Source organism: Oryza brachyantha, chromosome 9, assembly GCF_000231095.2.
Source record: "Oryza brachyantha chromosome 9, ObraRS2, whole genome shotgun sequence".
Taxonomy (NCBI): domain Eukaryota; kingdom Viridiplantae; phylum Streptophyta; class Magnoliopsida; order Poales; family Poaceae; genus Oryza; species Oryza brachyantha.
Genome location: NC_023171.2, coordinates 9,909,550 through 9,923,335, shown reverse-complemented (window position 1 = coordinate 9,923,335; position 13,786 = coordinate 9,909,550). Strand labels below are relative to the sequence as shown.

Below are 13,786 nucleotides of genomic sequence, written 5' to 3'. Positions count from 1 at the left end.
CTCATAAGAACGCACCCACGCAAACCCCACCCCTATGAGCACCTACGAAGCATAGTCGGCATATCCTGTCGCCTAAAAGCAAAACGCCGTTAGAATCCTGGAAGGAAAATTCACTAAGGCATTCGCACGCACGCAAACCCCACCCCTATGAGCAACTACGAAGCTTGGTCAGCATATCCGAAGGAAAATTTGCTCCAACAAGGAGTCAAGGCATCTCAAGTGCTACTAAGACCTTTGTAACCACTAGGCTACGAGCCATTTTGCTAACATCAAGGTATTTCTGATCTTGGTTTCTTATTAAAGGTTTTGGTTTTTCTGATTTTTTTAAAACTATTTGAGAGTATAAACAACTTAATTAACTATTACAAAGTGAAAATATTGCTTTAGAACAGTCAGATAAAAAACTTTTATATAGCTGAACCCTCAAAAATTGGTAAAACTGACCCCATCTACCTTGTTTGATACGGATGTTTTTGACTTTTGAGCAAAAGGGGTAACGAGGCCGCTGTCGAGATTTTTTTTTTGTGCCAACACGTTATGAGCTTGTTTGAATCATCATTAGTACAAACATTATTAATTCATTGCTAAATATTGGTGATGAAATCATTTGGCATTGAAAAAATACTTGTAAAATTTACTGTAGTAGATTGGAGTACCTCTTTCAAAGCCAGACTACATTCAAAACCAGTAATGAAGTGTGACTAATTATCTTGTTCTCAAAATGTTACTACTTGTGGCATTTATTTTCCTTCCGTTTCAACGTTTGGAATGTACTCCCTCCCTTAGAAGTGGACATTCGGTAAGACCAATTAATTCGTTCTCAGCCTTCAGTAGAGAAAGTTTGGTACTCTAAAACTGGAAACCAATTTACGTTGCAAAAGAGTTAAGACCAACCAATTAGGTCTTGGTCCCAGTCTGTACCATGATCAAAATTATCAGCATTCCTAGAGATGCAACAAAAATTACATGAATCAACAACGGTTCAGAGATACCAAAGGATGAGGACTTGGAGGAGGAGGGGGCATTTAAATTTTTACCACTATTAAAAATGACACCTAACATATTTGTTACCCGCTGTCTATGACATATTAACCCTCATAAGTCTATGACATGTGAGCCCAGTAGCAAATATATTAATACCATTTTTAAGAGTGTAAAAAGTTAATTATTCCTGTACAAGAAGAGTGGCACTGCAGGGTCGAAGGAGAGATGCTAAGAACATCTCCAACAATCCATCTATTGGACTCTCCACGTGCCCATATCCAACCCTCCAACTAATTTGACCAGCCGATACCGATACATCATATTACAAAATCATTTCCTACCATTAAACCTAGCTGAACAGAATAGACATTATTAAATCCAACAATCAACGATAATTTGGTACCGTAAAATACTATAATTTCAAGATATTTTTTATTGGACTGTAGAAATCTTATACTCCAATGACTTCTCTACTAGACTTACCAAAATGACAATGCGATCAATAACAAAGTTCACCGGCATTTCACCGGGACTATATCTGAAGCCAAACCAAGTTCTTGGGGGCCTAGCCGCCGAAGCCGTAGAGGGTGCGGCCCTGGCGCTTGAGCGCGTAGACGACGTCCATGGCGGTGACGGTCTTGCGGCGGGCGTGCTCGGTGTAGGTGACGGCGTCGCGGATGACGTTCTCGAGGAAGATCTTGAGCACTCCGCGGGTCTCCTCGTAGATGAGCCCCGAGATGCGCTTCACGCCGCCCCTCCTCGCCAGCCTCCGGATCGCCGGCTTGGTGATCCCCTGGATGTTGTCGCGGAGCACCTTCCGGTGGCGCTTCGCGCCTCCTTTCCCCAGCCCCTTCCCGCCCTTGCCGCGCCCCGACATCTCCGCACGCTTTCTACCCCCCTCAATCCGACGAATGAGGCGGCGGCGGCGGCGGAATTGGGGACTCCGGCGGCGATCGATTTGGATGCTGGGGAGGGGAACCGGTGGAGCGGGTGGAATATATAGAGCGGGAAGCCGTCGGATCGGCGAGTGATCCACGTGAGCGGCGAGGGGGACGGCGTGCGCCGTCGGATGGCGCAGAGGCGAGCTGCTATTGGCGCAGCAGGTGGAGGCGCGGATCGCCGCGTTTGGTTTTCCGGGAGCGGAGGGAGCGCGCCGCGCGGGCGGGAAAAATGGAAATCGCGTGGGAACAAAAATTCCGCGTTTACGACTTTTCGCGGTTCGGGCCGTGCGGCGAGTGCTGTTTGCATCTTTTGGCCCGGCCCGTTTCTATCCGGACACATGTAAAAAAAACATATACATTATACATAATAGATTAATGACATATATTATTCCAGAAATATATTATTTAAATTCGATTTATACACGGTGTAATTAAAATAATAAATTTAACTGTTGATGCGCAAATTTAGTTTCAGTTTCATTTATTTTTCTACGACTTGTAAAAGTTGAATTTGAATATATATATATTTATGGAATGATATATCTTATAGTAATCATTTTATTACTTTTTAAAATAATAAAGTTGAATTTGAATTTGAATTTGCGGAATATACGACTTGTAAAAGTTGAATTTGAATTTGTGGAATTTAGATTCGTTGATGCACACGATTATTACGGTGACATGTATCATAAAAAGTTTAGATGCGTGGTCTCCTACTACTTGTGAATAGATCATGCAAGCGATATGGCCGGGAGGAATCGGAACATGGGAAACCCCCGGCAATCCAGGGCGCAAAAAATAGTTTTGTGCCTGGGCGAAGCAAGTCTCATGGTTGGTGCCAAAACAAGACAGAGATGGCACGCAAAGTCGAACACCAATGCATGCATGGTATTGTCACGCGGCAGACGCTTCCACAGTTCCACTCTACTACTTGACTCCATACATCCATACTCTTTTTTGTTTAAAGTCTACTATAGAGGAGCGGATTTAACGTGGGGCTTCCTCGTTAAAGTTATTAAAGTCTTCACGAAGATCCTCTCTAAAATTTTACGGTAAGATCAATAGAAGGGGTTAAAACTCTATCTAACATATTCAGACCCCCCTAATCACGCTAGCTAGATTCGCCACTGACTATATTTGCTTCAACGTTTAAATTTAAATTTTTAATCTTAAATTTTTATTTGTTTTCTTCAATGTAGTTTATTTTCCATACTTCAATATTATATAGTTAGGACACATGTATAAATAATTTTTTATTTATAAATATATGATTAGATTTTTTTTCGCGCAAAAGGCCAAAAGATAGTGGTTAATAAACTCCACTGCATGGTCTGCATATAAGCAGCTATAGTAGGGTGTGTTTCTCTTGCCAAAACCGGCGTTCGTTCGGGCGCCACGCACAACGTGTTACGTGTTCTGCAATGAAGCCGCACGGGCTGCCGCCGGCGCCCAACCAGCGGTGGCCGGCCCTCCCGGCCGCGGCGCTCCTCCTGCTCCCCGTCGCTCTCCTCGCCTTCGTTCTCCTGGTCGTCTACCCCAACGAGTTCGCCCTGCAGGCGTCGCTGGCCGCTGGCGCCGCCGCGTGTGGTGACCAGGGTGGCGGCGGCGTCGCAGGATCAGGCACGGTGCGCGACGGCGCAGTCGTCGTCGTTGGCGGCGAGGTGCGGGCGGCGCCGGACTTCCGGCTGCTGATCGGCGTGCTGACACTCCCCGGCCGGTACGAGCGGCGGCACCTGCTGCGGACGGTGTACGCCCTCCAGCAGCCGGCGGTGGCGCCGAGGGCGCGGGTCGACGTCCGGTTCGTCTTCTGCCGGCTGGGCTCGCCGGAGGACCGCGTCCTGGTGGCGCTGGAGGCGATGCGCTACGGCGACGTGGTGGAGCTGGACTGCCCCGAGAACATGGACAACGGCAAGACCCACGCCTACTTCTCCAGTGTGCCGCCCCTGTTCGGCGACCGCGCCTACGACTTCGTCATGAAGGCCGACGACGACACCTTCTTCCGGCTGCCGGAGCTCGCCGAGTCGCTCGGCCGCGCGCCGCGGCAGGACCTCTACTACGGCTGCATGGTGCCGTGCGACTACGTCCGCGGGTCGAACGAGTACATGTCCGGCATGGGGTACGTGCTGTCGTGGGACCTCGTGGAGTGGATCGTCGCGGCGGCGCCGGAGATCGAGGGGAAGACCGACGGGCCGGAGGACCGGACGCTCTACTCGTGGCTCCGCCGCGGCGGCAGGGGCAAGAACCGGGTGGACGTGAAGCCGGCCATGTACAACTTCCCCGGGTGGCACCCGTGCTCGCACGAGTTCATACCGGACACCATCGCCGTGCACCAGCTCAAGGACAACGGCCGCTGGGCGAGGACGCTCCGCTACTTCAACTTCACCGCCGGCCTCAAGCCGTCCGGCTCCGGCCAACTTCTCCCCGGCGATGATAAGTTGATCTCGTCATGAGTTTACCACAATTTAAGTTTCTTTTTAATCTTTTGGCGAGCCGAGTCAACTACGGTTCGTGATTTGTATTCTTTAATTGTTGTACACTTAAAGTTGCAAATATGTCTCGATCCGAAGCAACTGGAGGTGATGACTAGCGAAAATTTCACTCCACAGCATCATTTTGTAATCTTCTGATCTGTTCAAAGTGACCTGCCACACAAGCTTAATTTGGGCATTTTTCTTCCTTCATTATTTCGTACTCTCCCCGTTATAAATATTTTAATTCTCATGATATTTGCTAACAAAACCATGGCATATAGTTACCATGTTCTGACGGCTTGGGTGATTATCTCTGCGATAGTCACGATACGCAATTAATTAAAACCCTGTACGTAACACAAATGCCTGACTTTTGGTTGAACATGGGGAAGCATTTTCTCTATTCATATTCAAATTCTGGGCACTGATATTTTAGTAATAAGCTTATAAATATCTACAGATATACTTATATATTATGAAAGCATGTTGCTTCCTAATTAAATATTTAGAGATATAATTATATTATGAAAGTATGTGAAACATCGCTTGCACAGCTAGTAAAAAGTTCAAATGGTTTGTTAAAAGAAACTATTTAATTCTTTCTCGATGAGCCTCTGCAGTCTAGTTGTCGACTGTATATATGGCTATATACGTCTGTTATGACGCATGAGTATATTATAAAAAATAAATAGTACCTCCGTTTTATAACGTGAGATGTTTGAATTTTTTTTGTAACATTTGATCATTTGTCTTATTCAAAAATTTATTATAAATATAAAAATTGATAAGTTGTGCTTAAAGTTATTTTGATAATAAAGTAAGTCACAAGCAAAATAAATGATATTTCTATAATTTTTTAAATAAAATAAATAATCAAACATTGCAAGTAAAAAAGGCCGTATTCGATACATCCGGCTAGTTATCTAATACGCCTCGTTTTCCGCTCGCACGCTTCCCGAACTACTAAACGGTATACTTTTTGTAAAAATTTTCTATAGGAAAGTTGTTTTGAAAACTCATATTAATCTATTTTATATACTTTTAATAATTAATAGTTAATTAATCACGTACTAATCTATTACTATGTTTTCCGCGTCGGATAACTAACCCACCACATACCAACCGCCGAACACAGCCAAAGTCAAACATCTTATATTATGAAATAAGACTTCAATCCGTCCATCTTGTGGGACGCACGTAACGACCATACCTTAAAAATCTAAGGAAAAAAATAAACAAGCGGTTCAAAAATCGAAAAGCTGGTTACATGTAGTTTTTCATGCTCAATCTACACACTAATCTATACGGGCATATTATTAATTGCAGCAAAAGGCACCCAAACTCACACGATGCTTGGCCATTCATCCCTCATCATACGTTTTTATCACAATAACTGGTATATATATCTTTTTCCAGCTTGCCAGAGTACTGGTGTACGTAGGAGTACATCATGAGTTGTTTTTGTCACAATGCATCTATATGAGAAAACATTTGATTGAATATCCAATCATATCTTATATGTCAGCTAAATTGTTGTCATTATATTAAAAAATAGATTAATATAAGATCTAACAAAAATAATAAATTTAAATGTGCATGTTGTAGTTCAATTTTAATTTTTTTATAACTCATAGGAATCGAATTTGAAATTTCATATTTATGAAGTGATATATCTCATATTAAATTATCTTATATTTTTTTATTTTTATGACCATTTAAGTGGCATGCAAGAAAATACAAATATCTAACCAAGTAATAAAATTCTCTCATATATATATATACACACACACTGAAATTCATAATATTTTTGGCTTTTAGATATATAATACTTTTTACAAATTACTATCTATCTTTAAATATGTTATATGACTTTTTTTTTTCTGAAAATGCCCTCTTTATAAAGCTGGATATACAGGGGTGCAATGGAAACACAGGCCACGGCCCACGGCACGTTCGTGTCCTCGCCGACCTCGCGCGGTCAGGAGCCATGAAGCAGCCCACGCCGCCGCGCTTTCCGGTCACCTCACTTCGCTTGCTGTGCCTCCTCCTTGTGCCCCTCGGATTCGTCGCCATGGCGTTGTCGTTGAGCCGGAGCTTTTTCGTCCCGTCCTACGTCCTCTCCGGCTGCCTCCATGGCGTGCCGCGCTGCCGTTCCGTTGACACCGACGACGGCGGTGTAAGGCGAGGTGCTGAGTCAACGAGGGAGCCGGAGTTCCGCCTCCTCGTGGGAGTGATGACCACGCCGAGGCGGTACGAGCGGCGCGCCATCCTGCGCCTGGCGTACGCTCTGCAGCCGCCGGCGGAGGCCGCGCGGGTGGACGTGCGGTTCGTGCTGTGCGACGTGACGGACGCCGCGGACGCGGTGCTGGTGGCGATGGAGGCCGCGCGGCACGGCGACATCGTCGTGCTGGACTGCGCGGAGAACATGAACGACGGCAAGACGCACGCGTACCTCGCCGCCGTGTCGCGGCTGTTCGCGCCGGCCCCCTACGACTACGTGATGAAGGCCGACGACGACACGTACCTCCGCGTGGCCGCGCTCGCCGACGAGCTCCGCTCCCAGCCCCGGAGCGACCTCTACCTCGGCCGCGGCTACGCCGTCGGCGACGACGACCCGGCGCCGTTCATGCACGGCATGGGCTACGTCGTCTCCTGGGACGTCGCCGCCTGGTTGTCCGCCAACGACGAGATCCTGCGGCGCAACGACACGCACGGCCACGAGGACCGCCTCGTCGGCAAGTGGCTCAACGCCGGCGGCAGGGGCAAGAACCGGTACAACCTCAAGCCCCGGATGTACGACATCAACTGGGACATGGACGAGTTCCGCCACAACACCATCGCCGTGCACAGGCTCAAGGACAACCACCGGTGGGCCGCCGTGCTCAGGCACTTCAACGCCACCGCCGGTATAATAAAGCCATCCATTCTGCAAGACCACAGCTAGAATCCGGTGACAAAATGTACGTGTTATTAGACTCGTAGTTAGCCCTGCTAATGGGTTGGAAGAAAATTGATTAAATGGGTTGGGTTTTAATTTAGATTATCTTTGGTTGGGTGCAAATGAATTATTACTTCAAATGGTTTGGATTGAGTTGGGTTATAGAGATAGATGGATTGGTAAGGACTGGATTTGGTTAGGTGATTTTAGGTTTTAAATTGATTTAACCCGTAAAGGGCAAATGGATCATTTAATTGGGTAGCTAATGGAGAAGAGAATAGACATACGTGGGACCTACATGTAGAAATTGATCAAAATTTATATAAAGTTGCTCTTACACATAATAAATCATCCCACCAAATTTCAGTCAACTTTGATAAATTTTTATAGTGTGAACGCGAGTTTTAAAATTTTAGTTCATACCTACCAAATGAGCGCATCCATTCTACTAGAGTGGGTTGAATCCATTTTAACTAAATGGTTTGGTGTGGGTTGGACTAAAATTGAAGTTGGATTGATTTGGATTGGGTTCTAATAAAAAATAATTAGGGTGAGTTGATTTGGTAGACTAGCTTAGTAAAAAGATGTATTGGAGTGGATTTGGATTGGATCGAGATCCATTGGCAGGCCTGCCTCGTAGTACATTGCAGTATAAGTTGCCAGGAACGATATGGTGCTATCAGTCACCGACTATACAAGTATGAGTATTGAATAGTTACATCGAAAATAAAATCGATTGGTCTAGAGTACATATGAGTACAAGTTGACCAGCCCATACACCACTAGGTAACATATCGGCCACCCACTTGGTCTCTACGGTACCCCGTACCCCTACAGGGCCACCGGAAATTTTTTAGGAGCAAAAAGGATGAACCACAGAATGTGTCCTGACCAACGCCAACCGATATTGATTATCGTTCAGATGGCAAGGTGTGTTGTTTACTAGGTGGTGATTGTTTGAGTTTTTAATGAAAAAAATTAACCGAACGACATATAAGCAAATAAAAAATAATTTATGAAAAAAAAATTATATATGTATTGTTATATATCTAAAAGCTAAAGCTGAAAAATAAACTTCAATGAAATAACATCAAAATCAACTCTAAATTTAAAGTTAAAAATTTAAATTTTGGTTTATAAGCATAAGCATAATAATAAAAAACATGGGTGCGCTAGCTCTCCACGACAGATTTGCAACTGATGATGATCTCCGGCTGTGTTGCAGCTCACTGGTTAGGCTGCCACATGGCTTGATGCCAACTATTATGCATGACTTGTCCCCTAGCAAATTAGGAAGGGAATATACGGCGGAAGAACAGACCCACTATTTTTTCACCGATATATGTTTATGGTTACAAGCCAATATATAATTTTTAAATTTAAAGTTGATTTTATGATTTGTTTATGTATTTTATTTTTCGGTCTTTTGCTTATGAGCATTGTTATGATCCAACAAGTTATACCTCGAGACACCAAAACAGATTTAGTCGTCAATTTTCGAAGGGTGTGATAGGAAAAAAATAAAAGGTAGAATGCTTTACCGGCCCCACCGCCTCCATCGGTCCCGGCGCCTCGCTGTTGCCGCCAACTGCCCCTCCGCCCTCGGCGCCTCACCGCCCCCACCACCTCCAGCCACTTTTCCTCCGCCTTCGTTACCCACGGTGCCTCACCACTCCTCTGCCTTCGTCACCACCGTTCGGGAGCTACTCACTATCGACAACCTCAATGCCGAGCATGTCGTGATGTCGTCGACGCTGTGCCAGCTTCCTCGTCGGCATGCCGCCGGTGTCCCTCGACGGATTTCTCTATTGGTTGTACAGCCTATTCGTCGGCTAGGTGGAGGTGCTGAAGCGTCCATCCTGTCCCCTTACCGTCCCCGCCACCCGCGGCACCTCACCAGAGGTTCATAGGCTACGTGCAGGTGAGCAACGAGCTCCTCCTCTGCCTTATGCAGCTCGTCGCCTCGCCGTCTCCGTCACCCGTGGACCCCGTGGTGCCTCGTTGCTTCCATCCGCCTCCCTATTCTATCTTGGCACGTGAAATTACTCTGCTATCCTTCCACCTCTATTTATCATGCGGTACTACATTAAGGATATAACTGGTACCCCGTGGTACCAATCTTTACCAGTCGTTGAATCTGTCAAGAATTGGTACCGCGAGGTACGTTGGACTGTAAAAAGCCATTTTGCTTATAGATCACTAAAAACACATTATAAAAGTTTTACACATAATTTTTCTTTAATTATTAATAAGTTATTTTGCTTATGCTTATTCAGTAAAACAAACAAGCCCCAGGTTTTCCTTCCCTAAGACGCACACAAGCGCTAAAAGATGGACATTCATGTCTACTTCAGAAACTGTTTTTTTTTTTTCAGGACAGAAGGAGCATGCATGCTGTTAGTGGTTATCCAAAGCCCACCTCAAAACAACTTACAAATTACGTTTTAAATTCAAATTGCGCCTATGCCTGTAAGCTAACAAACGGACATGAGAGTTATTCGAGCTGCAGTTTATTAGCCCTTGTTAATTTAAAGTTTATTATTTTTTATTACTCAGCTTTGACTTCCATACCATAACAAAAGAAGCGAGAAGATATTAATGCGAAATCGTTTTTTATTGTATTGGTTCACGTCGCTTATCTTTATGCTTATATTATGCATACATGAAAAATGATTAAAAAATAACCTACAGTTAAAACCTATTATTTATATATATATATATATGTGTGTGTGTTTAAGTGATCTTAAAAATAGATTATGATGAAACCTCAAAATCAACTTTAAATTTAAATTTTAAATGTTAAAAATTTTAGCTCGTAAGCATAAATACGAACGGAAAAGTCAAGTATTGCTACTTGTAAGCCGTAAAGATGGACGGGACGTAGATTGGACCATAAATAATCCATAACAGACACTAGTTCAAATAAATGTGCCAACTTTCATCCATAAATAATCCTGGATGCTGCTGGACCGGTACCCGGTACTTCGTGACACTACTTGACAGCATCTGAATACAAAGAGTACAGTACGTAGGGCAAAGAGAAACGGGGTATGATTCGAGCACGCCCAGTTCAACGAGACTGCGTGTACAATTGCTGTGGCATTCAAAAATTGCACGTGAGCACTTTAATTACGGTTTTCATGAGAACCTTTGACAATTGAAATTCAACAAATTTTGTCGAAAATGTAGAATTTAGTTAGAAATTATTTGAACTTGGCCGATTATGTCTTTTTTGAGCTGATGTGTTTTCTCCTTATATGGTGTATTAATGTGAGATTGATATGACGGTGAAACCAACTATAATCAACCGGAGTAGGGCTATTACTTGATAAGGCCTAAATCTATGTAAAAATTCATGTGTCCTTCTTGTTGCTAAACCATTTTATGTACATCTTATCACTAACCGAACCCTATGTCTTAAAATACCACAGCCAGACCTCTATTCGATGACAAGGTTGAACCACATCTTGAGCTTGCCGTTGATGCTATTGTTCTCCTTACCTGCAGGAGCCCACCATGACATCCTAGCCCATCTCCTTCCATGTGGTCTCCAAAGTAGCGTACACACAATGGAGTATATCCAGATCCCCATCATGGTAATCCTAGCGAGTCAACTACAACCTCATATACGATCCTGTATAATAGGATAGTGATGGCCGAGGAGAACTATAAATTTTCTGCTGTCTGCAGCGTCATTCGCCCAACACACCTCCATGATGGTGGAGATGGTGCCAAAGGCTAGTAGGAGACAAATCATGGAATTGGTGATGTACAAGACTTAGAGTTGTCTACATGACCCATTCTAGCCATAGTCGAAACCATATGTGCTATCTTCAACCATGACAAATAAACCATCCACCTCCCAAAAGATCTGCCTCATCAAGATCTAAGGCCTTGTTTAGTTCCTAAATTTTTTTCCAAAAACATTACATCAAATTTTTAGACACCTAAATAAAGCATTAAATATAGATGAACCAAAAAACTGCATAGTTAGGGAAGAAATCTTGAGACGAATATTTTGAGTCTAATTAGTCCATGATTAGTCATAAGTGCTACAGTAACCAACATATGCTAATGACGGATTAATTAGGCTTAAAATATTCGTCTCGCGGTTTCTAGGCTAGCCGTGAAATTCGTTTTTTCATTCGTATCCGAAAACCCCTTCCGACATCCGGTCAAACATTTGACGTGACACTTCTCCCAAAAATTTTCTCAATCTAAACACCACCTAAGTGCTTTAAAAACTATTGACCAATAAATTAATGAAATCTAAAAAAGAATGGAATGGACCCTACTATGAAACTAGTCCAATTAAACTAGTACTACTAAGGGAACTGGAGATGTCTAACCCCTCTTCCTCCCACCTAAGACAACGAAGGCCACATTCGTGAGAGGAGGGGCTAAGTTAACTTATTCGGCACGAAAAACATAGTAATAAATTAATACATGATTAATTAATTATTAATTATTAAAAAATATAAAATATATTAATATGATTTTTTAAAACAACTTTTCTATATAAAATTTTTACACCATTTAGCAGTTCGCACGAACGTGAAAAACGAGAAGGGTAAGATATCTTAGTGGCTCGCACGAACGCGGCCAAAGTCGTCTTATCTATGGAGGAAGAGGGTCAAGAAAAGAGATTTTACTATACCGATGTTTGAGATAGCAACACCCTGCTTCCCCTAGCAGTATCGGTTGTTTTTTGTGAATCCTATTGATAACCAGGGTTTAAAAATATGACACTAATTGCCTTATCAACCTTTTTAGGTGATTTTCAATAATCGAATAGAGAAACCTCTCCAGTATCGAGCCAAGCTAGAAAATTTTCAAAGTCGGTAAAAACATTTCCCCGAATTCCACCTATTTTTGTCGGTAACCAACTGGTTATCGTGAAAACCGGCAAAATCGCTCGCGCTGAATGGACTTCGGTCCGCGAACGCAGTTACGCAAACGCATTTACACGAGCAACTTCAAAAGCGATCCCTCCATTGTCTCTGAATGTTCCACGGCAGCTATCCGCACCGCAGCAGCTAAATTGCTTTCAATTCCACAAACGCTCCTGAAAACGGGCTCCTCTCCGTGGAATAATTCTGTTCCTCAGCAGTACGGGTTACTTAGCCGAGAAGAGAAGCAGCGACGACGAGCAGCCGGAAGAAACCGATCGAAGCGACACCCGGTTGAACCGGCAGAAAATAATAAAAATGATTCCAAATGACATATTTAGGAACGAAAAATAATTTATGGATAAAATTTTTATACACGTATTTTTAGCGATTTAAAAACTAAGGTTAAAAAAATAAACTACGATAAAAAATAATTTATAAGCATAAATAAAAGCGAAAGAGCTCGGGACTCGATCACACGCCTCACAGACGAAACAAGGATGTCTCCGTGGTTGATACCGATCGATGGAATGGACTGGAATCAGTGTTGGTAGGCCGTGCCTTTCAGCCGGCATGAACCATCGATCAAAGCATGTCATCAGCATGTGCGAGCACGGCAACTCAGCGACCAAAATTAAATAGATACACGCTCCCGTCGTTTTCATATGTATATAAACTAAAATTTGAATATCATATTTTAATTTTGAAGTTGATTTTGTGATATTTTTATCATGATTTATTTTATAACATTTATTTTAGAATTATAAATTTTTTACCCGTAAAATTATCTTTGGACGCTACTAGGTCGTTTATTCAGAACGGCCTTGCATTATTATTGTTCTAGGTCAGAGCTTGATCGTCTTCTCCGATCATTCACCGGTGAGAAGAGGCGAGGCGTGCATTTCGCAGGCACTTCACGCTTCCTTTGACCTCAGCTACCATTATTGAACCATCGACAGCTCGACGTGCCATTGCAAAACCTCTAAGAGCAAGTTCAATAGTATAGCCAATCAGTAGCTTCAATTTTATATATAGTCAATCTAATAGTCAATTCATACAATAGATATTTACAAAACATCAATACATGGTCCCACATGTCATACACACATTTTGTCTTAGAGCCCGTGTACAGTTGGCTACAAATTAGTAGCCCACCTCTCTTCTCTCTTTCCTCTTATCTTTTTAAAATATGTTTACAGCTGGCTTATAGTCTTAGAGTAAGTTTAATAATAAAGCCAACTTACTAACTATAAATTTATATTATAGTTAACACATAATAGATTGGCTATAAGGTTTGCTATAATTTTTATCTCTTATTTCTTTCTCTTACATTTGCATTTAATGCATTTTTTTAAGAGTTAGTGTATAGCTAGCTCTTGCATGAACCAACCCCACTTCTTTTTCATTATCTCTTTCCTACACATCAGTTTATAGCCAACTTATAGTCTACCATAATACTTGCTCTTATAGTCTGCTATTGTAACTGCTCTTAATCCTCTATGGAATATACGGGCTCGTTTCACGATATACTTAACCTTTGTGTCAATTACGAGACAGAGCAGC

At 42.9% G+C, this 13,786-nt stretch overlaps 3 protein-coding genes across 3 annotated transcripts; 2 read left to right on the top strand and 1 right to left on the bottom strand.

The window, feature by feature from the left end:
* Nucleotides 1–1,123: 1,123 nt before the first annotated feature.
* On the bottom strand, nt 1,124–1,943 carry LOC102721861 (histone H4). The gene has a single exon (XM_015841055.2). The coding sequence runs from the start codon at nt 1,859–1,861 to the stop codon at nt 1,550–1,552; it is 312 nt and encodes a 103-aa protein (XP_015696541.2). The 5' UTR covers nt 1,862–1,943; the 3' UTR covers nt 1,124–1,549.
* A 1,403-nt stretch (nt 1,944–3,346) lies between these two features.
* Nucleotides 3,347–4,375, top strand: LOC102717550 (beta-1,3-galactosyltransferase pvg3-like). Its single transcript, XM_006661201.2, has one exon. It carries the CDS (start codon nt 3,347–3,349, stop codon nt 4,373–4,375), a length of 1,029 nt encoding a protein of 342 aa, XP_006661264.2.
* A 1,965-nt stretch (nt 4,376–6,340) lies between these two features.
* On the top strand, nt 6,341–7,682 carry LOC102717277 (beta-1,3-galactosyltransferase pvg3-like). Its single transcript, XM_006661200.3, has one exon. The coding sequence runs from the start codon at nt 6,384–6,386 to the stop codon at nt 7,338–7,340; it is 957 nt and encodes a 318-aa protein (XP_006661263.1). The 5' UTR covers nt 6,341–6,383; the 3' UTR covers nt 7,341–7,682.
* Nucleotides 7,683–13,786: the final 6,104 nt, after the last annotated feature.